Genomic DNA, 26,141 nt, shown 5'->3' with positions numbered 1-26,141 from the left:
CAAAAAGTCATATCAATTTTATATGTCTTTATAGATATCTACCAGCTAACTGCTAGATATATTATGAGATATTCAATACCTTTGTATTGTTGTTGTATTGTTGAAGTTCCCAAAATATTACCTATAATAGATAACTGGCTTTATGTAGTGGCAGAAAATTGGATAGAGGAAGACATTCTCTATTTACCGAATGATAGTTATTCAGCTGCACATCAAATCCAAATTTTGTAGTGTGGCGTTCCACCTGATGAGGAAACATGGCAGAGATACGAGGATTTCCAAATAATTGGAACTTTTGGTAATTTGCGTTACTACTTCATTTTGTATGTTTAATGTAACAATATTGCTTCCTTTTTAAAGACACGTATGAAGAAGCAACAACAAGTCTTCCCCGTGTTGAAACTGGCCTGCCCATTCTTAATCAAGAAAACTCAGGCAGAGGAAAACGAGTCCCTAAAAGGAAGAAACTAAATATACCTGGACAATCAACAACAGAAATAGACAGCGAGGGAGAGTCTCTCAGCCCACCTAAAAAATCAGCACCCAGCAAAGGAAAGACGATTAAGAAAGCCTCCCATACAAACTCTGCCAAAGGAATGGCCACTTCTACTTTGCTTCCAATACCTCCTAGAGCCTTGTTGGTTTCTAAACAATCCAGCAATGCTTCAACGTCAACTAAAAAGGATAATTGATTTTGAACTTTTAACAAACCTATAAACCAAGTCTTATTGTCATTTCGTTTAGTCATTGCTGCTGCTTCTACTAGTAAGAGAGGTTCCTCCAGTTCTGATAAACGTTTGTCTTCTAATGCTGTGGTCCTTTCGTCAAATTCGTCTCGTAATTATAATATTTAATACATTGTTGCATAACATTCATGCAACGCAATTTTTCATTAAGTTGAAAAATTTTCGTTACCTCATAGCGATATGTCAAGTCTGGAAGCGTTAATAGTGCGTTCCAATGCCAAAGTTCTCTCATTGAATGCGCCTGGTAATTATGCTGCTTATTTCGTTATTTTGGTACAGTTACTGTGGTCTCGTAGTATATCGTTTATTTTTGTTTCACGTTTCTTTTCGGACAAATGTGCCGGTCACTCTTGCGGTAATTACCTAACTTATTCTATAATTATAGAAGATACATCGTCTCCTGTGCATATGCCAAGTCAACAATCGTTTCAACCTGGTAATAATGATATTATTTACTTCTTAATTTTTGGTTCAGTTACTGTTGTCTTGTCTATTATATCGTGTTTTTGTTCGCCGTTACTATTCGGATTAAATGTGCAGTGCACTCCTTCTATAATTACCTTACTCTCCTTATTCTATAATTACAGAAGATTCGTCGTCTCCTGTGGATATGCAAATTCAACAGTCGATTCAGTCTGGTAATGTTAATTCTAGTTTAATGCTAAACCTTTTTTTTCAAAATATTCTTGTGCATTAAATAGGTAATTCCGACGACTCATATGGAACCCACCAGTTCGGTAATCATAAAAAATACCTTTCTTTCATCAACCTCTTTTTCAATACTGTTTTACATATTTTTCTTTATTTTGTTTATTGTGAACATATCAGAAAATATGCATCCGCAATTTAATTACAATGGTGGTCATTACAACTGGGGAATGCAGCAGCCGTACTGGAACTATAATTCACATTTAATGAATTCTTCTTATCAAACACCATCAACTGTCCCTGAATTTCCGAGCCAGCAAAATATTGGAGCAATAACAAGCTATAGGCCAAATGTCACAAAAATCACATCATCTGCAACTTCGTAACTAATCAGAATATTTTCATTTTAAACGTATAATCCTTAACCATATTTTTTTAGATGCTGAAAGTAGTTCCGGCCCTTCTACATCCCGAGATTCTTCGTCTTATTATGCTACGGATTCTCCATCGTCTCTTCCCATTCCAAAGAAAGTCAATCACGACAAAGAGAAATACTTCTCTGACCTTGCCAAGATTAATGAAAAGTTGTCTATGATCGATAAAAAAATTAATCCAGTTGACGAATGCATTGAGGAAATAGATGAAGGCATTGCTTCTTTTCCATTAAAAAACTTAGTATTGGAAGCATTCGAAAAAATTCTTAAAAAAGATGAAAATCTGAAGAAGCTAGTAAGTTTTCAATAATTTATATATTTCATTTAGTATGTTAAACTCCTCTTTCATTCATGAATAGATAGTCCGAAAAATCCGTCTTTCAGGAAAAAGAATTCCAAAAATTCTGAAGGCGACTATGTGTACAAAGAGCGTGGAGAACAGTATTTGAAGATTCACTCTCTAAGGATGTAAATTGGCTTGGGAGACGTGATAAGAGAGTAAACGGCGGAATGGGAAAAAAAGGAATCCACTCTTGTCGTATAACGGAATTAGTAAGAGGTAACCATTTTATATAGAGAAGAGATATAAGTAAAGAGTAAAATAAGTAGTTAAATAAAAATATTTTATATTTAGTTAGAATCATCTCCAATTCAAAGTTTAAAGATCTGGAAAAAGAAGTGTTCGTCGCTGAAACCAAATCGTATCTTCATAATGCAAAAGGGCGTTTTGTGGCAGAACAAGTGAAACTTGCGGCGGAAGACAACAGCAGCGATTCTAATTAATAATAAGACTTGAATGTCTTCCTGTCACAGTTTGTAACTTGTTTTTCTTTGCCAATTGTAATTCGGATTTTAAAAATAAACTGTCTTTAAAAAATGTATTCTTTTTTTTGTATTTACTATTTATTTTAGAGCGATAAGTTCCCTATACAGTTATCTAGAAAGTGGCTTTTAGGATATTCGTAAGATATATAAACAAGATATCTCCACCCCATGACATTTAGCTAGTACAAAGCTAGTACAAAGATAGTAGTAAGATATCTAAGATGTATTTGCCATAGATGTATCGCTATCTTTAAGATTGTGTGAAGATATCTTGTTCTACTAGGGGTAGTGAGCGACATATCAATCCATCTGGAAGAAATCTTACTGGCATCACAACGAGCATTCTTGAAGGAAGTGAACAACCTAGCGTCGTACTTGGAAAAACTAAACTTAATCAACAATTTGGAGGTGCTGCAACCAGAAATTCAACTTCTCTTGGACAAACTGAACAATTTTCCGAAAGCCAACAACCCAGTCAACGCACAGGAGGCCAACAACATCAAACCACTAATCACGCAAACGGAAATACGATTGAAACAAGCGCTGTTGTGCATACAAACGAACATTACCCAACTACAAGCCACACCGGCCCAACACACATCGCCGCTGTCGGAAACAACCTCGCAAGAACGGCGGACACACAGCAGACGCCAACGTTGCAGACGATCAATCAATCGAATCGTTCCTCACATCCAACCCTCCAGACGACCGGAAGAGATACCAGAGGGCATCAGGCAATTTCGAGTGGCATTCCAGAACTCCCTCCGAATCCACAACGAGGAACAATAAATTTCCCTTCATTTAATCCAAACATGGCTAGTTCTTCATCCCCATCACGGGCAGCCACGGTCAACGACTTGAACGATCTTCAGACTACCCAACATACCTTCGCGCGCTTACAACTGCTTCCTTCTTTTTCAGGGAGTCCAATTTCTCGTTTTGATTCCTGGATCGAATCCTTTGAAAGCGTAGTTGAGGGGTCAGGATGGTCAGAGGAGAAGGTTATTCAGATGTTGCGAGCAAAAATGACTGATAAGGCTTTTTCCGTAGTGCAAAATATTGTCAAAGATCATCCTCATGACTATACGTCTATTAAAGAAGCTTTACTTGATCACTTTCACGGGGACGAAAACGTTGACTTGTATATTAAGAAATTTAATAAGGCTAAACGGAAACCGGGAGAAAAAATAATTGATTATGCTCATCGTCTTCAGGAAATCTTTAAAAAAGCGTATCCTGTAGGCCATATCGAGCGTTCCTTTTCAATTATTCTCATGCAGAAATTTATCGAAGGTTTGGATTCCAAGTTACAGGCGAAAGTTAAGTACAAAGAATTTGGCGACTTTAACGCACTGGTTGCAACGACACGCGTTTATGCTGTTCGCTTGGAAGCACTCGAATCTGACCGTGAAAAACATGAGTTTGTTAGGGCGATCGACGAGTCGAAAGGTGCAGAAAATACAGAATTGCATGAGATTAAGCAGATGTTAATCGATCAGAAAGCAATAGTCAATCAGGCCGTCGCGAATATACGTCAAGGGAACAAGATCGTAGACACTCCGAAATCGGAGAAGGATGAAATTAAAGATGCGCTGCGCGAGCTCAGTCAGGCGGTCAAACAACTCCAAATTAATAAGAAGGATAATGTTTCTTCTTCGGCGGGTGCCCCATATAAAAAAAGGGTATCATTTCAAACAGGCAACGGCAATCGGGAAAGTTAACTGGAAGACAAACCCTCCACCTTTCCCTAAGAGTAACACCCACCCGTATCAAGGGGATAAGAACCAAAATAGGCCTACAAATTATATGCCATCTTCGCCAAGATCTGGTCATAATCCGAACAATGGGCCTATTGAGAATGTAATAACTTGCAACTATTGTGGGTTTCGGGGTCACACACAATCGGAGTGCCGTAAATTTCAACGGTATATGTTGGAACAAGCACAGCCCCCAATTTGCTATTCTTGCCGTGAGATCGGCCATAAATCAAACAATTGTCCTAAGTATAGGGCCAGTAGGCCTAATATTCCGGGTCCCCCTCAGCATCAGGGAAACCAATAAGTATCAACTGTAACTTCGGGTCAGTTGATAGGGTACCTCAGTTGAAATCCCGACAAGTTGCGAAATTAACAACAATAATAAACGAATCGACCCCCAGAATTCCATTACAAATTTTTCAGATCCCTTTACAGGCATTATTTGACACAGGCGCGTCTAGAAGCATAATTCACGAGAAGATATTTCAAAAGCTTCCCTCGAGAAATCAAGTAACCTGCAGTCAGCTTGATTTCGATTTATACGATGTGGGAGATAACAAGTTGCATACGCTGGGTAAAGTTACATTGCCCGTACGTTACGGAGAGTCCGTTTTACGGCAAGAGTTCATTGTTACAAATGGTGTTTCTGAAGACTGTATCCTTGGATGGGATGCAATCCAGAAACACGGGTTTCGGCTTGACGGAGAAGCCAAACGTATTTACTTAGCCAGGGATGAGCAGGGATCAGCCATCTCTAGGGCACCAGACATGGCAATTACGACGGTCAAAAAGACGACGCTAGTTCGTCAGACGGCGCTCGTAATCGCAGCGCAAATGACAGGTTCATTTCCGTATGTCCCCCCTAATAGCACATTTATTTTTACCCCAGCAGAGGATTTGCCGGCCGGTATTTTTATTGAAGAATTTGTTGGAACTGTATCGGGAGATGGGAAATATCAAATTATGGTCGAAAACCATTCGTTAAGTCAAGTCATACTTCCTAGGAATACAACCTTAGGCCAAATCGAAGTAATTCATAACGTAATTGGTAAGATTGCCTTATGTCAACCAGAGGAAAAGCCTACACAAAAACGGGAGCTAGTTTTAATTTCGGAAGTCGACGCTGAATTTCAAGCTCCGCTCTCAAGTTTATTAAATGACTTTCATGACTTGTTCGCAACAAAAGAGTCGGAATTAGGGAGCACTAATCTCATTAAGCATACGATCGATACCCAAGGAAGAGGCCCTATCCGGCAACGACCCTATCGAGTTACGAACCACCAAAGAAAGATACTGGAGGATAAAGTGCAGGAAATGATGGACGCAAATGTAATACAATATTCTCATTCTCCATGGGCGTCACCTGTGGTTTTGGTTGAGAAGAAAGGCGGAGACGTGAGGTTTTGCGTTGATTATCGGAAATTAAATAGCATTACAAAAAAAGATTCATTCCCTATGCCAAGGATTGATGAAACGTTAGATAAATTATATGGGAAGAAATTTTTTACGACCCTCGATTTGGCCTCCGGCTACTGGCAAATTCAAGTGAATGAACCAGACATTGAAAAAACGGCTTTTGTAGTAGAAAACAATCTTTACGAGTTTAAAAGGATGGCGTTTGGCTTGTGCAATGCACCTGCCACATTTCAAAGATTAATGAATTATGTACTGAAAGACGTTTTGGGACATAAAGCGTTAGCTTATTTGGATGACGTCATTATATTTTCGGATACTTTTGATAATCATTTGAAAGATATTCGGGAAATTTTTACCTTATTGAAAACTGCCAATTTAAAATTAAAGCTTAAGAAATGTCAATTCGTTAAAAGTTCTGTAAATTATTTGGGCCACGTCATTTCGACTGAGGGAATTAAACCTGATCCTGGAAAAATCGACAAAATATTAAATTACAAAACGCCTACTTCTGCCGATGAGGTGAGGTCATTTCTCGGGTTAGCAGGTTATTATAGGAGATTTATTCCCAACTTTGGTTCAATCGCAAAACCTCTGACTAGGTTAACTCACAAAGATCTTAGTAAAAGACCTTTTACCTGGGGAGACGAAGAACAAGTCGCGTTTGTAAAGTTACGGACATCCCTGGTTACACCGCCGGTTCTCGCATATCCAAATTTTAATGAAAAATTTATTCTTTTCACTGACGCCTGCGACTATGGTATTGGGGCCGTCTTATCTCAAATGCAAAACGGCCAAGAGCACCCGATAGCGTACTCCAGTAGGCAGTTAACTAAGGCGGAAATGAAGTATAGTACAACCGAAAAAGAAGCTCTGGCAGTCGTGGATGCCATTAAACATTTCCGTCACTATCTCTTGGATAAACCCTTTGAGATAATTAGTGACCATCGTCCTTTGCAGTGGCTTAAAAATCAGAAGGATAATAATGGAAGGTTAGGGAGGTGGGCCATTTTATTGGCTGCAACAAATTATGAATTAAAATATAGGCCAGGCCGTGTTCACCAGAACGCGGACTGTTTGTCTAGATTAAAAATAGCTAGCATTCAAACTGGGAAGGATATTAAATTGATCTGCGAAAAACAACAGGAGGACGACCTCTGTATAGCCATCAAGAATTATCTGGAAGAAGGAGAGCTGGATGAAATTTTTACATTGTCCAAACCCGAGTGGGTAAAGGAAATTGAATATTTTGAGGTAATTGAAGGAATACTTTATAGACGGGAACTGCCATCTCAGAGTAATAAAAGGAACGACACCCATCATCAATTAGTTTTGCCATTATCCCTACGCCAACTAGTGCTTAAAGAATTACACGACGCACCGATGGGTGGACATTTGGCATTTTATAAGACCTATATGAAAGTCAAAAATAATTATTATTGGCCCAACATGAGAGGCGATGTTAAAGAATATTGCCGGGCTTGTGAAGTTTGCATAGCCAACACTGCTTCACCCTATCGAGCACTTTTGCATCCGCACGAAATTGCGAAGGCTCCTTTTGATGTAATTGGAATGGACTTTCTGGGTCCTATTACACCAGTTTCGCCCAATGGTAATAGTTACATTTTAGTTATTACAGATTATTTTAGCCGTTGGGTTGAGGCTGTTGCTTTAAAAGATCAAACTGCTCAGACAACAGCAGAATGTGTATATAAAACTGTTATTGTTAGACATGGTATGCCTAAGGCAATTATTTCTGATCGTGGGACAAATTTCACGTCCAAGTTATTTCGCTATTTTTGTAAAAAATTGAAGATCGATCAGAGGTTAACCACCGCTTATAACCCTGCTAGTAATGGGGAGACGGAAAGGTTCAATCGAACTTTAACGTCTATGTTAAGAAAAGAATTAAAAGACGGCGAGCATGCCAATTGGGAAGAAATATTAGATGATGTTTTATTTGCGTATCGTAGCTCGGTCCACTCTTCGACATTGGACACTCCATATTATTTACTTCACGGTAGGGACCCAAACATTCCTATTAACGAATTTCTTAATGCATCTCCCAAAACATTCAAATCTTCTTCTGACTATGTTGGGAATCTGACAGAACGTTTGCGTTATAGTTTTCAAAGAGTTAGAGAGGAAAGCGAAAAAGCTAGAAAGCGCCAAAGGGAACAATATAACAAGCGCGCGAAAGAAAAACGATATGTGATAGGCGATCGGGTGTTATTGGATATTCGAGTAGTCAAGGAAGGAGATAGCAAGAAATTTACGTCAAAATATAAAGGACCGTATAGAGTGGTAAAAGTTTATTCGAATAATACGGTCGATATAGCTGATAACTCGTACGTATGCCAGCGTACGCATGTAAATAGATTAAAACCTTTGTACGAGACAATGCTATGGAAAGATGAACATTGCCCGTCATTCGAGACACCCTCGGAATTTGAGAACCGATTCCGCAAGTCGGTTGCAACCCAAACGGCAGACGCGTGTGCACACGAGCTCAAGGACGAGGCCGAAAGCCTACCCAGTGTTGTGAACGAGGCCGTGCCAGAGCTGACATTAGACACCGATTCGGTGAGCCATCAATTAGTGCGAGGGGACAATATGATCAGACAGCCTCATCTGCCGATCGAAGGGCGAGTGTCCTCAAATGACAATTGCGATGTGACGATTGACTCACAGCATCCAGTGGCATTCTCCGAAAACAATCCTACATACGCCGCCAGTGATTTCGACCTTCGGCAATCTGAACCCTTGGATGATGGGACATCAGCGTTGTCGCATCAAGAAAGTGTCACCCGACGCCCTCAGCGAAATAGGAGGAAGCCGATTCGTTACAGGGACGACACGTAGTGACATCATATAGCATAGTCTCGATTGTCAAAACTGCACCGAGCGGACTACTATATAAACCGTGCGCCGAGTGAAACAGATCACAACTTCTCATACTCTCAGTAAGCAATTACGAACTATCCGTTCCGCCACCTGTAGTTGCTCTGAATCACCGTACCATGGAAGACAACAAGCCACAGTCCGCCATCATCGAGGCCGAGATCGACGGCACCTGGACCCCAATTGTAGCGATTCCGCTGCCCTTTCCGGAGGTCGTCGTCGTAAACTTGGTCTCACCCTCGGCATCCGACGACGCGGAGACCGTTCCCAGGGAGTCGCCGGCTCCATGCGAGATGCAGGAGCCCGTGGACCTCAGCCGAGTGGAAGTCCACGAGAAGCAAGATGAAGAAGATTGGTTCCAGGGAATGGCTCGCGATAAAAGACAGCTGCAGGACAGAACCTATAAGCTGACCGGAATTCTCCTAAACCGGATCTACATGGAGGAATGGCATGACGCTGTGAACACCCTGAAGGCGATCCTGGATCTGGACCCTGAAGGGCGCCACCCACCGCTCTACGGGTGGACATCGTGCCACTGGGACGCGTCCCATAAGAGATCCGGCGAGGATGACGACGAGGATGACCCTCGTGCTAAGAGGCTGAGATGCCTTTAAAGGGGTCGAAGGAAGAGAAAAGAAAAAAAAAAAAACTTTCTACATGTTATTCATTTTCAGTCTCTTGTAATGTGGTTATCCCTTATGTTACCCTCAAGCTTCTTTTCCACCCTTCATGTTTACCCCACGTTTCCCTTCAGCAATATCGTATGTCTTTTTCTTTCTACGCTTTGTCGAATAAATAGACACGGTAGTTAATTGACCATTTGTCGTACGTAAACTCAAAAAGAAACAAAAAAAAAAAAAAAAAAAAAAAAAAAAAAAAAAAAAAAAAAAAAAAATAATTGTGACTGAAAAAAAAAAAAAAAAAAAAAAAAACAAAAAAAAAACAAAAAAAAAAAAAAAAACAAACAATTAATAATGGTGATACACTTAACGGTATTTATATAACTAGGAAGAATAAAAAAGAAAAAAAAAAAAAAAAATCTGTCCTTCGTAAAATATCTTGTTTCCACTTTCGTCGAGCCCCGTAAATAAGAGACCATTCCTATCTCTTCCGCGTCTCCTTTCATTATCCGCTCCACACATATCTTCCAAGCGTAGCCAACTTTATATTTCAGCCCAATAGGCCCCACCGTACTATGCACATTCCCTTTCATTCATACACTGCATCTTGTCCATAGCCCACAATGACAATACAGTAATAGCGCCGCCCCTCTTTGCCTGGAAGTAATACTACTCTCGGACCTTGGACCCCACGGCAAAATATCTTCCCGTCGCAAACTTTTAAACGTTTCTTTTCTTCTATTCTCCACTAAACCACCCTGTATTTTTATAATTCCTTCTTTCCGATAATTATGGTTATCTTTTCCTCTTCCCAACGATACTAAATAATATAAAAAACAAGTTGTTCTTCCCCCTCAAAACACAACTATATTCCAGTGCCCTTTTCCCCCTTTCTCTTTGCCGTAGCCTACTAGCAAAGCCGACGGGAAAAGCCGTTGACCTCCCAATAGCCGTAGGCTATCCTTCACTTTCACGTTCCCCACTATTTTCCTTGTATTTTTAATGTTACTCAGTTAAGAAGCCCACACAATGACATTTTTCTTGTTGAGTCACATGTTTTCTTTTGTTCGTATGTACTGCTTCTGTGTACCGGCCGGATATAGCAATGTCCCCGATTTCATTCCTGTTGCTGTTATGCCTTCACGGATTACATTCCCAGGCCTTCGAGACTACCGTATGCAATTGCGCGGAACCAGTGAAGGTGGGAATTCTTCAATTCTCCGATGAGAATTGTCAACCGACATCCACCGATATTAAAGCCACCAAGGTGAAATACGCCGTGTATAGTGAAGAACGCGCCGCGACTAAATTCCCGGGTTACATCTGTGCCCGTTGGAAAAATATCCGACACATCACAATGACCTTCTTCGGGCAACTATTGGTTGTGCCGGATAAAATCCCAATTGATACTACCCCCGCCGACTGCAACGAAATGATTGACAACAAGAGGTGCAATGATAACCGGATGACTTTTGTCGACGGAAAATTTGTGTTCGACAATGAACCAGATATCTCTGGATACTGGTTACAAACAATTGATTCGTCAATCATAAACTGCGTTCTCGAGAAAGTCGAACTTTTCCAGCAAAAGGAGGATGCAGACTTCTCAACACCCATCGGAATTGCTTCTGCTACGTCCGGCAATTTGTCACACAATCACTTAACACTGATTTGGGACAAAACCTACACACAGAAGACCAAAGTAACTACCAGACTCGTCGAAGACGGCATCGGTATGCTGACCCGATTGCCAGGAGAAAAACCACTCCTTAGACTCCAAGATGACAAAAACCAATTGGACTTCCACCTGACACCAGTACTGCGCTGCGTTTCAGTACAACAAAATTGCTCCAATAGAACTTCTTCATATGAAATCGTCGGCCAATCAAAACTCTTCGTCACGACGGCAGCCATAATGGAAAAAGCAACCCCAGTGGAGACCCGAGCGCCACTCGGCGCCGAAAACTTAAATATTCCGGCCAATATCCAATACATCCGTGATCAACTCACCGACCACGAGAATGAATTGGCACGACAGGTTCAACTACTTCAATGTGAAGCTCGTAAAGCCAAACATGAAAGGGCCGTCACAACCGCCCAATATAATGGATGGCTAGCGGCCTCACAATTAAACTTACCCCGGTGCACGAAATTACAAGCATTCGGGAAGACGGTCGTATTAATTCAATGTCAGGCCTTAAATGTCACATTTGAGACTGTATTGACTTCGTGCGGACCGCAACCAAAATTCCAAAATTATACGATTAACCTCGATGGCTGGGAACTCGTAAAATATTCTCCTTGTTATTGGACAAATGGATTTGTCAATTTCAATAACAAACCCTATGCCTTCCGTAATAATACGTGGGAACAACTCGAAGCCACAATTGTATTGCCTGAGCAAACGCTGGCACACTATTTCCGCTACGAGAACGTCGAATTTTTCGACTACGAACACCAAAGTAACCCGGCATACACCGACAATATGCTTAACCACATGAACATCATGGCCGACATAGCTGCTGTAATCAACGAACATCCATCATCCGAATTCACGTCTCACGGCAAACCCAGTGCTACAAACATTTTCATAACGGCCTCCAGTGTCGGAACTTACACATCTTGGTGGGAAATAATCAAGAATTACTTCTTCATCGGCATCTTGTGCATCCTCGTATTACTCTTCTTACGCATCTGCTACAGTTGCGGTCTCTTCAAGATCTTCTGTATTATGTGCCGTCGCCCCCGTAAACGTTCAACATCCTCTGAATCCATTCCCATGCATCACGTCTGATTACGGGACGTAATCTCACGCCGCCGGGAGTGATGTAACGAAGCAAATAAATATTTTTATTCAAAATACCTTTCCGTTTTAACTTTATTGATGACTCATGTATCACGCAATAGTATAATTGCGCAATTGTAGCGGCGCAATATAAATTGCGCAGTAGCGTATCATATTACATCGGCCGAGCCGCTTAGTAACAATTGTGATTGGCTGTTTATGCGATGACCTGTATTGCACCATCAGAATGATGTATCAAATTTCACTAATTGCGACATGTAATTGCGCAGTTGTTAATTGTTGTGCAATATGCGAGGTTTCGTGGTGAACTACAATCTGAAAGAGTTCAGTTGTCGGTGTGCCTTTGGCTCTTACAGGTTGAGTTCAAGTTCAGCTAGTACATTCCTATCGGTAACTCTGTACCAGGGAATTGAGCTGTGTCGCGTGCCTGACTAAGTGTTCAATTCACCCATATTATTTTAAGCACGTGCCGACTAAGTCCTGTTACAGCCGCCCTCTCTTATATCTTCGCCCGTGCCCCGCTCGAGCCACCGCGGTAAGTTTACATTGCGGTGTCGTATTACACTTGGCTTCCCTTTCTTTAGCCCAACTCCTTTTTGTCCCTATTCCAAACTGACTTTTGTATCGTTTACCTTACTTGGAAAATATAATCGTTGTGTGGGTAAAAATCGCCTCCGAGTTTGACTCATTATTAATTCGTAAAGCTAGTCTCTCTCGAGGAGAGCATACTTTACACTATCAAGAACTATTTCTTCATCGGCATATTATGCCTTTTAGTGCTTCTTTTCTTACGTATTTGCTATAGTTGCGGCCTTTTCCCCGTCATTTGGGTCGTATGCTGCCGTCCCACCTACAAATCACGGCAACCAGCTTCCGAATCCATTCCCATGCATCCAGTCTGATTACGGGACGTAATCTCACGCCGCCGGGAGTGATGTAACGAAGCCAATATACATCTTCAACTTATATGCCCTTTCTGTAGTATCTTTAATAAGTAATTAGTATAAAACATGCCCATGGCAACAATATACATACGCAACACGGGTGACCTAGATGAACACCTGATAGCTAGCTGACGCATCCATGTGTCATCAGCATGACGCCACTTATAAAACATCTTTGATTGGCGCCCATCATCGCACCATTATCACGCCATTTTAAACATCTTTGATTGGTTGCAAATACTCGCACAGCAACTCACCAATTTGCCAATATGCGAAGTGTAATCGTGAACCCAAAATATGATAAAGATCAGACAAGAACTTGCAGCTGAGTAAGGTAGTCGCCTGAATTTAATCTTGTTGCTCTTATCTTTTGGTTAATAGTATTGCGTAGTAAACTGTACTCTTTCGTGTAAACTTTATCTGCTTAACTTGCTTTAATTGCATCTGTTCGAACTTAGTTATTCTTGGACAGTGCATTTGTCCCTTTTTCTTAAACACTGGTTCAATCTATTTGATTGCGTATTGACTTCGTGAGCGTGAGGTTATCTCGTTCGCTTCCGTGTCGATATCTTTCCGCTACCCACTCGTGTTATCACGGTAAGACTTGGTTATAATTGTCTCTCTTCTCTCTTTAGTTTCCCTACTGTATCTTTATTTCTCTCTATGTCCTTGCTTAATGTAGTATGCTTAATCTAAAATAATAAATCCATCATTGTGGGAAATACGCCTCCGAGCTCGTTATTATTTCCTTTTGTCTTAATACAGTAAAGCCAGTCTTTTCACAAGGAAGATGCTTTACACTAGCGTTCGATGTCCGTTCATCCCTGACCGGACGCTCGGTGAAACCAGAGCAACATGAGATGTGTCATGTTCCAATTAGAAATATGGAATAAATAAAAGTTTTTCAGATTGTATGTCTTTTTTTTCCTAAATAACTTCAAGCTTCGTTATTTTATTCATTATTTTTTTATATATTCTACCAATGACAACAAGGTTTTCTGAAACTTGACGATTGTGACGTAAAACTGCAGTAGATTATCACATACAATTAGAGAGAGAGTAAATGAGATCCAAACTTGGTGCGGAGAATCGCTAGCCACTAACTCAGCTCTTGTTTCTTCATTCACTGGAAGGAATGCATAAGCCACTTCGATTGGTTTGGGGCTTCGGCTTGCCAATCCAACACTGCAATCTGGTAAAACAAGTCCACCTGTTTCACATAGGTGGTGTAGCTTTACCAAATGTTCGTCATTGCTTTCGGCTAACTCATCTTTCAAGAGTTCTTTTAGTATGTCTGTTACAACAACGCAGGAAGTCACGCCATCCAGTCGTTTCCTCTCGTGCTATTGTTTGGAATTCATCACAAGAAGAAGCTGATTTAACATGATAAACTAGGAACTTGTCTGGGGTCCTGGTAAGTAGCCAAACAAAAAGGAAAAAAAACTGTTGCCAATGTAATTTAACATGGAACTATTGTCGCGTCGGAAATATTCGATTCGTCACCGCGGTAGCGACAACAGCGCTAGGATGGAAATCCCTCCCCAGTTATGGCCGTCCTTTGGAGCACCACCCTCGTCGCCGGATATAAAAGGGGCGACTTGGCACACCTGTGGGGGCTTTTTGATTAATTGGTTAGAGCAGTTAGTTTTGCAGTTGTGTTATGGAACCTTGTGGTGAAATACACATTATCTTTTAATCTGAAGCACGACGTCTCTATCTTTGTAAAGATCCATGGCCGTGACATGGTGGAGATGCAGGGTACCACCTGTTAGGCTGAGTAAGGTAAGCGCAATTGTTGTTCTTTTCGCACGGGTCTTGGGAAGTTTTTGAATAAGGGACATGGAGGCAGGTGCTGTTTAGGGGTCCTTGGGAAGTGTGACCGGCCGGCTAGAAAGTGCCTTAAATTGCCGTGGTACAGGACCACAGACCTGGCCGATTTCCTTGATTCGCTGTTAGGTTGAGACCCGTCCGAGTAAGTTGTGGAAAGCGCGTAGTGAAAGCCCGACAGGCCTACCATTGGGTGGGAGAGAGAGACGTAGCTCGGTGGATGAGTACGGATCCGCCTAGGCAGAGCAGGCGTTTACGAGGGTTAGCCGCGTCCCCGATAAGCGAGGAAGGACAACGCAACGTTGGTCTTGACGGAAGTCAGGCGGAATCTCTAAAGAGAGTTACAGAAGTAGGGGCACGGACTGCCAAAGCGATCGGCCATACCTTTCCGAGAAGAGGAATCATATCACTTAACCCGATCGGAACGTCGAACGCGAGGACAAGTTCCTCAGAAGTAGGGGCACAGACTGCCAAAGCGATCGGCCATACCTTTCCGCGAAGAGGAATCGTATCACTGAACCCGATCGGAAAGTCGAACGCGAGGACAAGTTCCTCAGAAGTAGGGGCACAGACTGCCAAAGCGATCGGCCATACCTTTCCGAGAAGAGGAATCGTATCACTGAACCCGATCGGAAAGTCGAACGCGAGGACAAATTCCTCTTGTAGGTATCGGAAGTTTGATCAGGAAGCAAGATCGAGAGATAGTGGTGTAGGAGAACAAACGTGTATTGATCCGAGGGAGCAACGGAAGATAGCCGAAAAGCAAGGAACCTTTTAAACGAGTGCGCAAGGGAAGGAAGAGATAAGGGGTTAGACGATTTTTCTGGAGCTTTACCGCTCGTTATAGCACCAACGCTTGAAATGGCCCAACGTGCGGAATTTAGAGGAAATGATGGACCTCCCGCCCGTGTACCTGCACAGGCAGGAGGAGCCGCTCAGCGTGCACCGGCTCATCCATCGCAGTATCGTGAAGTACCAGTTTTCCGCGGAGGACCAGACGATGACGCCGCTGAATGGATAGAACGCTTCGAGAGGACCGCCAATTTTAATGGATGGGGTCCCGCTGAGAAAGCGGAATACTTTGGATTATTCGTAGAAGGCACAGCAAAGGATTGGCTAGCTTGTCAAATAGGACAGGTGGTCTGGGACGATGTTGCTCCGCGTGAAGCCGCGCCTGGGAGGGAGGCCGAAAGCGGGATAAGGGGCCTACGAACGCGATTTTTAGAAACATTTCGCTCGGAGGATTTCGACCGCTATCATAAAGCTATGCTACGTAATCCGAAGCAGGAGGCTTCGGAAACGGTCGTAGGATATTTCTATGACGTGCTCAATCAGTGCCGTAGGCTGAACCCTATGATGTCTGAAGCGAAGAAAATAGATTATCTTTTGCGTGGGCTTAATCAGCCTTTGAAGCGAGAAATGACAATTAAACAGCCCCGGACGACAGATGAATTTTTTAGAGCATTAAAAATTTATACTAGGGCATATGAGGATTCAGAGAAGCCGCATCAGGTAGTTAATTTTATGGGACAAGCGAAGGAACCTATTCCAGCCAAGCGAGTCACGTATGCTGACTACGAAGAAAGGCGAACTCCGTTGAAACAAGAAGCCTACGAGTCCGACGCAAAGCGAGACAGCACGCGCCCAGGGTCGCATGACGAGTTAAAAAATTTAATACGCGATATGGCAGCTCGGATAGAAGAGCTGGAACGAGGCACTAAACAATTATGCCTGGGAGGGGAGAATACTTCTCGAACAGTAGACGGAAAACCAATCTGCTACCGATGTGGACGCTCCGGTCATATTGCTCGTTTTTGCGAGACCAACTCGGGTAATACGAGACCACGATCACCAACACCCGATCGGGAAGGAAGAGAGGACGAAAGGGGACCAAACGGACGTGATGGAAGCCGGCGAGAACATGAGGACATGAGAAGAGACTGAATAGCGTGGTTGGAAAAGAACACTAACTGGCCACGCCATCTCTTGGTCGGCCGGTGAGTATTGAGGCTACGAGCGCTAGATGGGTCGGCGGCGGCCCCAACTTTTATTCATGAGAAATGCTTTTATTTACTTTAGTCCCCCCTATAAATGAAGTCAATGTCGTGTAATTCCTCTAACCCTGTAATCCCTCTACCCCGTAACACAAATATTAGATTTTAGACTTCTATTTTCCTGGCACACGAGCGCGATCGGGACGAGTCGCGACTTAAGGAGGGGGATGTCGCGTCGGAAATATTCGATTCGTCACCGCGGTAGCGGCAACAGCGCTAGGATGGAAATCCCTCCCCAGTTATGGCCGTCCTTTGGAGCACCACCCTCGTCGCCGGATATAAAAGGGGCGACTTGGCACACCTGTGGGGGCTTTTTGATTAATTGGTTAGAGCAGTTAGTTTTTCAGTTGTGTTATGGAACCTTGTGATGAAATACACATTATCTTTTAATCTGAAGCACGACGTCTCTATCTTGGTAAAGATCCTTGGCCGTGACACTATATTAGTACCTGCGGTGGAAAACAAATTTCTGCCTTTCTTCACACCATTTGTGTAAAAAATTGTAGAGCCATTTGCCCTTGAATTGTAGTTTTAGTATTTGAGGCATCCCCCTTTATAATGATTTAACATCCAGATTAGTAAGAATAGTTTTACTTTTAAGGCACCACGCCATGCAGCCAAAGACATTAAAATAACTAGTCAAAACACTAATATTGTTACCCTAGGCCATAGAGACGTTCTTTTCCCTTTAACATTTTTGCAAGTGTATTATTTGATTATATTCCAATTCTAACGTGCGAGTGTTCATCCTTATCCCGATGTAGGCATAGGGAATGTAAGCCACTGTCATGTAGGGTCTGGATGTAAGAATCTTTCATGTTCGTACTTCGTATTATGTATTGTGCTTATTTGTCTAGTATCTAAAAAAGTAAAAGGATTAATCGTCCAATTTCACTTCCGGAATTCTAAATACAAAATCTGAAACCAAAACATAATAAAACTTAATTTAATTTTTCAATGTTAACCTCACGCCGATGTCCATTATGGCATCAACTTTTAGTTCGACTTTTCAGTGAACTTGGGTTTTTGCGTCAAACGTCCGGTAGATGGTTGACCGTTTTGGCGCCAACTGCAATCCAAAATGCGTCCGCATTACGTGATAGAAAGCGTTGGCTTAAAGACTCCGCTGAACAGTTTGAGAAAGAACAAGATTGTGAGACGATGTAAGTTGTGAAAAAATTGAATTAGATGACACCGGAAATTTAAAAATTAGATTAAGTGGCAGAACTGTGAAACTAAGAAGATGGGAGAATCACACAGGGATATTTATGGAGATCTTGAAAAATTATTAGAACCAATTAAGACTGTTGAGGTAATTCTAAAATTCTCTTAGTGACTGATGAAGCTAATGTTTTGTCAAATTTACAGGAAAAATGGAAGTTGGTTCCGGCTTTTCTCAAGAACAAAGGGTTTGTCAAACAGCATGTTGATTCATACAATTACTTCATCAATGTGGACATCAAGAAAATTGTTAAAGCAAATGAAAAGGTAGTGAGCCATGCTGATCAAACATTCTACCTAAAGTACTTGGACATTCATGTGGGAAAACCAGATTCCATAGAAGACATGCAGCATGTAATAATTTTTAAAAAATCCTTTAAAGTATCAGCCTTTATTCCATATGCCGTTTGAATTCAATAGTCTCGGCTGACCACTCCTCATGAGTGTAGGTTAAGAGACATGACTTATTCAGCTCCAGTTACTGTTGATATCGAGTACACCAGGGGACAGCAAAGAGTTATACGCAATGGCATTTCTATTGGAAGAATGCCAATCATGTTGAGGAGCTCAAACTGCACATTGGCTGGTATTTCAGCTGCAGAAATGGCAAAAAAAATGAATGTCCATATGATTGTGGTGGTTATTTCATTGTTCGGGGAAATGAAAAGGTAAAAACAATTTTGGTAAAATGCTGTTTAGTCGTAACTTTTCAAATCAGTCAATTTTAGGTGATCTTAATTCAAGGACAAATGTCGAAAAATCGGATGATTGTCGAGCAAGATAGAAAAGGAAACATGTCATGTCAAGTAACCAGCAGCACGCACGGAACGAAAACGCGCACCAATGTCATCATGAATAAAGGGAAATACTATCTGAATCAAAATAGTTTTTAGGATGTAATGTTTTGATGCGTTATTCTGAAAGCTTAGACTGACTTATTTTCTGTCAAACACTTCAAGGACGTCCCTGTCGTCATAGTTTTTAAAGCTATGGGGATTTTGGCTGATCAAGAAATAGTCCAAATGATTGGCACTGATGATCGTGTCATGACGGCATTTGCGCCCTATTTAGAAGAACGTGTTCGCGCATCGATCTTTACTCAACAGCAATCACTGAAGTATCCACAATACATCTTCAAAATTCTGTATACCTATGCACATAATAATCTTTTTGGATTGTCTACTGCAGGCATTTGGGCAACAAACTGCGTCAAAAGCGTTTTTTGGGGGGTCCAGAGAAAACGCCTGTGGAAGAGGCTAGAGAGATGCTTGCCACCGCCGTTTTAGCTCACGTTCCGGTCAGATTTTACGTTTTCATGGATGTACAATGTCATAATTATCATATTTGCATAGGTGGACAATTTCAACTTTAAAGCTAAAGCAATGTATTTAGCTTTGATGATTCGCCGGGTCATTCAAGCCGAAAATGATCCAACATCAGTTGACGACCGTGATTATTATGGCAACAAGCGCATGGAGTTAGCGGGTTCGCTACTTTCCCTGTTGTTCGAAGATTTGTTCAAGCGGATGAATGTCGAATTAAAGGCAATCGCGGACAAGAAAATTCCCAGGGTTAAGGCGGCCGAGTTTGATGCAATTAAATGCATAAAGACCGATCATATAACTTTGGGGTTAGAAAATGCCATTGCTACTGTAATACTCAATTTTCTCTTGGTTCGCTCTTCGAAATCCGTAACTTAATTGTATTTCTTAGGGAAATTGGACGATTAAACGCTTCCGAATGGAAAGGCAAGGCGTCACACAAACGCTTTGCCGCTTGTCTTACATCTCTGGACTTGGGATGATGACTCGGGTGAATTCTGAATTCGAAAAGACACGCAAAGTATCTGGTCCCCGTTCTCTCCAACCTTCTCAGTGGGGTGAAAATACTTTTTGTTTGTTACCAAATGTCGTAGTTTTTATTTAATTTCAATTTTAAAAAATTCTTTTGATAGGTATGTTGTGTCCGTCAGATACACCTGAAGGAGAGGTAAACTAATTAGCTTTTAAAACAAATGTGATTGTTTTCTCCAGAAACTTTAAACAATTTAATATGGCCTTTATGGTGATATGACTTAGAGATGCGGGCTAGTAAAAAATCTGGCGCTGATGACTCATATTACTACGAAGGCAGAGGAAGAACCCATCATCCGGATTGCACAGAACATGGTAGTTGAAGATATTAATCTATTCAGTGGGGAAGAGATCAGCGACCCGAATATATACACTGTTTTCCTCAACGGTTCTTTTACTTTTTATATGTGTCTCATCCGTTTGTGTGTAGCGGTGCGCAATTGCCGTTGTTATAGTGGCAAATTGACAAACGACGTGGTTCCTTTCTTTTTGTTCTCTCTTCTATTACGACGTGTGATTGCAGAGTAGCAGCAAGATTCTACAATAATTAGGGAAAAAGGAAAAATCACTAAAGAATGTATGCGTGATAAGAATAGATTGGTACGTATCACGTATACGAGATTTTTAAAGGATATCTGTCATCTTTTTTTAATTGACATGTTTGCCGTGATTTGAGTTAAGACACTACCCGTCTGTGATTGATTGTTTGATCTTTTCCCGTCATTCCCGTTTCGTCTTATCGACCCGACCGACGGCTGCTCATTCGCATGTAGTCTAACTGTATTTGCCAATATTACTAGACGACATCATTTCGGCTTATTCTGCGAATTCACATGGGAATTTTTGACGGGAACAATAGGAAGGCTGCCGAATATCCATGGCCCATGGCCACCAACTTTGCGGGTTGAAAAACTGAAAGGCAATAGAAATAAAGAATGCAAACTCGAGAAGCGTGTCAGCCGTTGCGCTTTTCTTTTCCAATTTTCTTTTTAGAAGCATTGTTGTTCAAAACAATAAAAAAAAACGAACAGAAAAGAAATAAAAAAGGGAATTTCGATAGTATTACAGATTCAATTTCTTTGATGTTCTTTTTTTTATTGCGCTTTCAGTGTTGTATAGAGTGTTTGGCTGGCTCACTTGGAAAGTGGAGAAAAAACCCATTTATTGGCACTCTTTCTTTTACTTTTTGGTATGTGATTCAGGCCAAATGGCCAAAAAATATAGCCTACTTGAAGACATTGAAAAGCATTGATTCCTCTATACAGCCACTCTCACTTTCTTCCCGCTTCGGTATATCGCTCTTCATTTTCCCGATCGAAACAAACGATCCTGCGGACTAACTACGACCTTTAATTGAATAAGACCGATTGTCGCACAACAAAATCAAGGGAGAATGAAACTAACAGAGTGCTGCCATTAAGAAATTTTCAGGTTAGTAGTGAACGTCTGAACAAAATGTAAAAATCAGGTGAAGCTTTATAGCGATATTTATAGATTTATTGCTACTCGTCACCCAGTACAGGGTTTCCCGTCTATCAGCTTACTACTTGTTTCGAGGCCCTGTATTCATAGTGGCAAAAAGTGCTCCTTGACTTCAACAGGTTACGTTACGTAACTATTAAAGCCCCGCATCCAGCGCATCTGTGACTTAGTTTAGGTAGATGAACTTCATCACCACTAGGGTAGATTTCTTCTTATAGGAGAATCGACTAACACCACCAAGCTGATACTATCAACTTGATGATCCCTCCCAAGGAAGCCTAGTCTATAGGCCATCAGATACTTTTGAACAAGCTTTACTATTCGTCAAGGCGGTTATGGAAGAAGTGTAAATCCGGTTAGGTTCTCAATGCTCAATCTCAACGCATTGAGAGGCCCTTTTACTTGTTTCTTCACCGTTTGAAGGCATATCGTGATGATGAGACATCTCAATATTGCCTAGCACCTTATTACATGAGTTTGTTCCCGGTGCATGCCGATGACACTTCATATGGCGTAGCAGGGGGAAACTCAACTCACGGGAACCGTAACGGTGACGCAATCCGTTGTGAACCGCGACCCACAACTGGATCACGACATGGCCATCACGGCTCCAATACGCAGAGGCACACACAAGTCCTTTATATGTGTCATTCTGCACGAAAACCACGTTTACAAAAAGTTGCAGGAGTCCCGAACAGTGATTCGTTTTTAGTGTCAATAAATGAGTTTCGTAAGAAATTGTTTAATGAACTTTGTTTAACTTTTAATTCTGATTTAGAATATACAAATAGTTTGCAAATTGTTTAGTTATATCTTTCTATTATTGTAAAATAACTGATGGGAACCCCCATCCCCGTGATCTTCCTCATCTTATTCGTATGATAAAATATTCCACGATTTCATCAAATTTGTTCCGCGCAAACCCTTCCGGTGGTGGTTGCCACAATCTTCCGGATTACCAAATAGTACGAAAGCTGCAAAAAAATGTACTATATTTAATGTATTTCATAATGTCATATCTTGATGAGAAACGGTTTTAATTCAGATGACCGTATGTTATAGTTAAACGCAACAAATAAGTTTTCTACATTCGATCTACGGTTTATATTTGCCACGAAACAAGGAAGCTTGATGATTGGGAAGACCAATTAGAGAGCGTTGGTGCTTTAGCCTCGTGAAGAAAATAACGTATCACTAGAATGATAATAAATTGAGAAAAATATATGCAAGAATTGGCTAAAATATCGTTCAAGATGTTACGAATTCTACCTGCGTTTACGGCATGTAGAACCTACGGTTCCATGGGGACATTGGCAACTGTTAGGTGAGACGCAGCGGCCACCATTCAAGCACGGCTGGTCAAAGACAGCTAAATAAAACAAAAACAAATTCAATTTAAAAAGATTATAATTTTCAACTTCCCTATAACAAGTCGGTTTCGGGAGTAGCCACCCCCCGCTAAACAAGTAAGTTTGACGTGAATACTGGTTGCAGTCCCGATTGCTTCGAAATTATCAACCTATGATAAGTAAAGTAGAAACGATTAGGACTGTGCGATGGTTCATGTAAATGGTCAGGTGGGACTTTCTTCCGCAATTCAGTTTCACATTTCTTTTTTTTTTCTTCAATTGCATTTGACTTGCCTTAATAGTCCGAGAGTCAAGAAAGAAAAGAAAATTCTTTTTTTCTTTCTGAAAAAGAATTTTATCGCTAAAGAGATCTGCTCTTTTTTTATATCTTTCGACAAAAGTGAAGGATCTTATGTATTTTCAACAAAATTGAAGACACCGGCGTGACAAATGAATTCATGATAAGAGCAAGATAAAGACAAATAAACGATACATAAAACGCGTGAAGCTTAGCCACCGATTCCCCTTGGACATCCTCGTTAAAGAGACCAAAGAGCTTCACTGTTCCAGCATCTCGATTTCCGTCATCTTTATCGTCGCACACTGTTAAAAAAAAGCCTCGAATTTCGGTGAAATTTGCACCTAAGTCGGACTCTGCCAGATAGGTGGAAATATCACCTAAAAAAAAATTTAGGGGAGGCTTCCTGAAATTGGTAAAAGTCCTCCGAAAAGTGGTTAAAATGACACCTAAGTTAAAACACGTATTTACCGAAAAATGCAACCAAATGGCCCGTTCTTGTACTAGTTATTTATATGAATAATTAAATTAATGCAGAAAATCCAAATGAAAATGACATTTATTGTTAATGTATCTTAGTTTACATATTGAGATGAACACAAAAGTATACATTTGGAACCGAAAAACATAAATTGGAGTACAATTACAAACACAATGAAGAAGTCTTCATTTTATCCACCAGTGCGGAAAAGGAATGGACAGATGGAGTATCAGTTGCTTCGTCCTTTACGCCTAAAACGTAGGACTGCAGAAACAACAATGCGTTGTGAACCTTGTTGCTGTATTTGAAGTGAAAGACGTAGTAGCTTGCCATTAATCCAATAACAGCATCCGCAGTTGTGTGAAATCTCATAAATGGTTTACTCTCCAAAATGAGGTGGATAGTCGATCCAATGTATAGGATAAACGGCGATCCCCTTGTTTCCTGTTCCATGCAACTTGCAAGGTTAGCTGATTCCTATTAATTAAAACAATAGTCATATTAACTTTGATTGGTAAGAGGTAATTCTATTACCATTCTGGAATCCACCAAATGTCAAGCTGCTTTATCACCTCTTCCTTTTCCAGGAACCAAGAATGGTAATAATTCAAGGGCAGCTCTCGAACACATTTCTTGGGCAAAATAAAAAAAAAAACAGTTAGTCATTATTACGTTTGCGATTCTTCTGTTAAATTTTTTACCAGGCGACATGTTCTGAAAAGGTTTGGACGATAATAGAGATGCTACTTGTTTCTTATTTGTAGTTTTTGCTGCTTCAATGATGAAGTTGGCCGATTGGGTCCACATTTCTCGAAAAATTTCGCATGGTTTCTTCATTATTAATTCAAACTCGAAGAAAAGCTATATTCAAAATATTGCAATTGATAATCAATAGATATTTTGCACTTTAACAATTGCCTTGAATTTATTTTAATATTTACAAAAGTTTGATGTTTAAGAAATGGGCAGTGGCTGTCTATGAATTTCTCAATTCTGCCTGACTCAGGTATCCATTTCATAACTCGAATTCTTCTGATCGAGAAAGTAAGTTTGACGAGATTGTCCACGGCAGTACTACAAGGGGCCGTTCCGTTTTTAGAAATCTCCAACATCTTGGCTACGTTTTTACCATAAGATATGGTATCGCTGTCATCTACAACCAATTGGTACACAATTTTTAAAAATGAAATATGTTTAAAAAGGTAGAGTATGTACCCATTGCCATTGAGGGGTATTTGGTAGGACCGGAGTCATTACCATTTAACTTCATGCTCTTATGTTTAGCTGATACATCACTGCTGCGAACTTCTGTCCGTCTTCTTTCCATGATCCTTTTCAGTTTATAAGTCAAGTCATTCTGCTGGTCATCCGGTGCTGTGTGTATAAGTGCTGGTGTCATCCGAATTGTAAGAAACAAAATCTTCGTTTAAGGAATCTGCCAAAATAACTTTAAATGAAATTAAAGTCATATCATAGACTTATTTTCAGAAAACTTATGTACCTGAAGTATGAAGACTGTAAGGATTTCCAACAACAATTCCTTGTGAAAGAAGAGAAAATTATCAGAAAAATTAACATGCATTTAAAACAATTGGTAAATCAACCCATTTCCAAAGTTTCAATACCGTGTGAAATATCTAAAGTAGACACATGTCCATCAACATATTCTTCTAAAACAACAGAGTTATCTAGGAAATATAATAGGCTATAGAAATTGTCACCGTGAACTTTTTTTCAAAATGTAAATACCATGTTCAGCATGAGGAGTAGAAGCCCTTGTAACTGCAAATTCTTCTAGAAAGCCATCTAGAAAGTAACAGAAATTGGATTAGATGATCATCGTAAACTAGTTGCCAAAAAACCATACATACCATGTGAAGTACCAGGAGCAACAACTGTCATTGTTGAAGGAACCAAAACTGTGCTTTCTATGAAAATAAAGGAGTGATATGCATTGTGTTTATTGTACTTACTAATATTATCAATTTAAACTAATACTTACTTTTTGTAGCAGAGCGGAGAGACATTTGTGCTGGGGTTTTGAAAGAACACTTAATTATAGATCCAGACTTAACTGGCGAATCCTCACCCATAACAACCCATAACCCTTCTTTAATATTACTTTGCCTTTTTAAAACCAAGTCACGGTCCCTTACAGAGTTTCGAACTGTTTCACTCTTGGCTATCAATTTTTGGGTGATCAAAGCAAGATCAGAAAATGTTCCATTCTCATTCGAAAAACCAATCTCAAAATTATCGTCAGAGTCCTCGTCTCCTTTAGTATCAAGCACTACAATAACATTTTTTCGGCCAGAATCTACCATTCCTAAAGTAGTTGGAAAGTGACTTTTTTACTTTTAAAATTGAAAACTGACCTGTGCTGCACAGTTGAAGTGTGTAGGCGGTGTAGCTATTAATGGCCGACTAATTTGAAAGAGCTTGGGTAGGTTAGAGTTGACAAAACGTATGTGACGTTGCCATA

General features: G+C 40.7%; 2 protein-coding genes and 2 pseudogenes across 3 annotated transcripts; 2 read left to right on the top strand and 2 right to left on the bottom strand.

Annotated features, from left to right (window-relative positions):
• Positions 1-26,141, bottom strand: part of LOC130701589 (uncharacterized) — a 90,588-nt pseudogene that overhangs the window by 23,861 nt on the left and 40,586 nt on the right.
• LOC130701607 (uncharacterized) lies at positions 1,137-2,565 on the top strand. Its single transcript, XM_057523562.1, has 7 exons — positions 1,137-1,182; positions 1,334-1,384; positions 1,448-1,483; positions 1,575-1,776; positions 1,834-2,123; positions 2,188-2,387; positions 2,463-2,565. Exons 1-5 carry the CDS (start codon positions 1,155-1,157, stop codon positions 1,838-1,840), a joined length of 324 nt encoding a protein of 107 aa, XP_057379545.1. The 5' UTR covers positions 1,137-1,154; the 3' UTR covers positions 1,841-2,123; positions 2,188-2,387; positions 2,463-2,565.
• Positions 18,097-20,858, top strand: LOC130701612 (DNA-directed RNA polymerase III subunit RPC2-like; annotated as a pseudogene).
• On the bottom strand, positions 23,749-26,083 carry LOC130701604 (uncharacterized). Of its 2 annotated transcripts, none has more exons than XM_057523560.1 (10): positions 25,662-26,083; positions 25,531-25,587; positions 25,409-25,465; positions 25,285-25,347; positions 25,161-25,199; positions 24,875-25,106; positions 24,601-24,812; positions 24,361-24,520; positions 24,194-24,291; positions 23,749-24,136 (listed from the first exon to the last, which is right to left on the bottom strand). In XM_057523560.1, the coding sequence occupies exons 1-6, from the start codon at positions 25,981-25,983 to the stop codon at positions 25,024-25,026; spliced, it is 621 nt and encodes a 206-aa protein (XP_057379543.1). In that variant the 5' UTR covers positions 25,984-26,083; the 3' UTR covers positions 23,749-24,136; positions 24,194-24,291; positions 24,361-24,520; positions 24,601-24,812; positions 24,875-25,023. The 2 variants fall into 2 exon arrangements, with proteins under 2 accessions (XP_057379543.1, XP_057379544.1); XM_057523561.1 differs by having other exon boundaries at positions 24,875-25,094.

The sequence above is a fragment of the Daphnia carinata genome, chromosome 1 (genome assembly GCF_022539665.2).
Source record: "Daphnia carinata strain CSIRO-1 chromosome 1, CSIRO_AGI_Dcar_HiC_V3, whole genome shotgun sequence".
Classification (NCBI taxonomy): Eukaryota; Metazoa; Arthropoda; class Branchiopoda; order Diplostraca; family Daphniidae; genus Daphnia; species Daphnia carinata.
Note: the sequence above shows the minus strand (reverse complement) of the source record. Positions and strands in the feature narration are given on the sequence as shown.

Coding starts and splice junctions, on each gene's coding strand:
- LOC130701607 (XM_057523562.1), top strand. CDS start 1,155: ATGCCAAGTCAACAATCGTTTCAACCTG. Junction 1,183..1,333: donor TCAACAATCGTTTCAACCTG/GTAATAATGATA, acceptor CTATAATTACAG/AAGATTCGTCGTCTCCTGTG. Junction 1,385..1,447: donor TCAACAGTCGATTCAGTCTG/GTAATGTTAATT, acceptor TGCATTAAATAG/GTAATTCCGACGACTCATAT.
- LOC130701604 (XM_057523560.1), bottom strand. CDS start 25,983: ATGGTAGATTCTGGCCGAAAAAATGTTATTGTAGTGCTTGATACTAAA. Junction 25,200..25,284: donor TACTTTAGATATTTCACACG/GTATTGAAACTT, acceptor TTCTTTCACAAG/GAATTGTTGTTGGAAATCCT. Junction 25,107..25,160: donor TTACAGTCTTCATACTTCAG/GTACATAAGTTT, acceptor TTTCATTTAAAG/TTATTTTGGCAGATTCCTTA.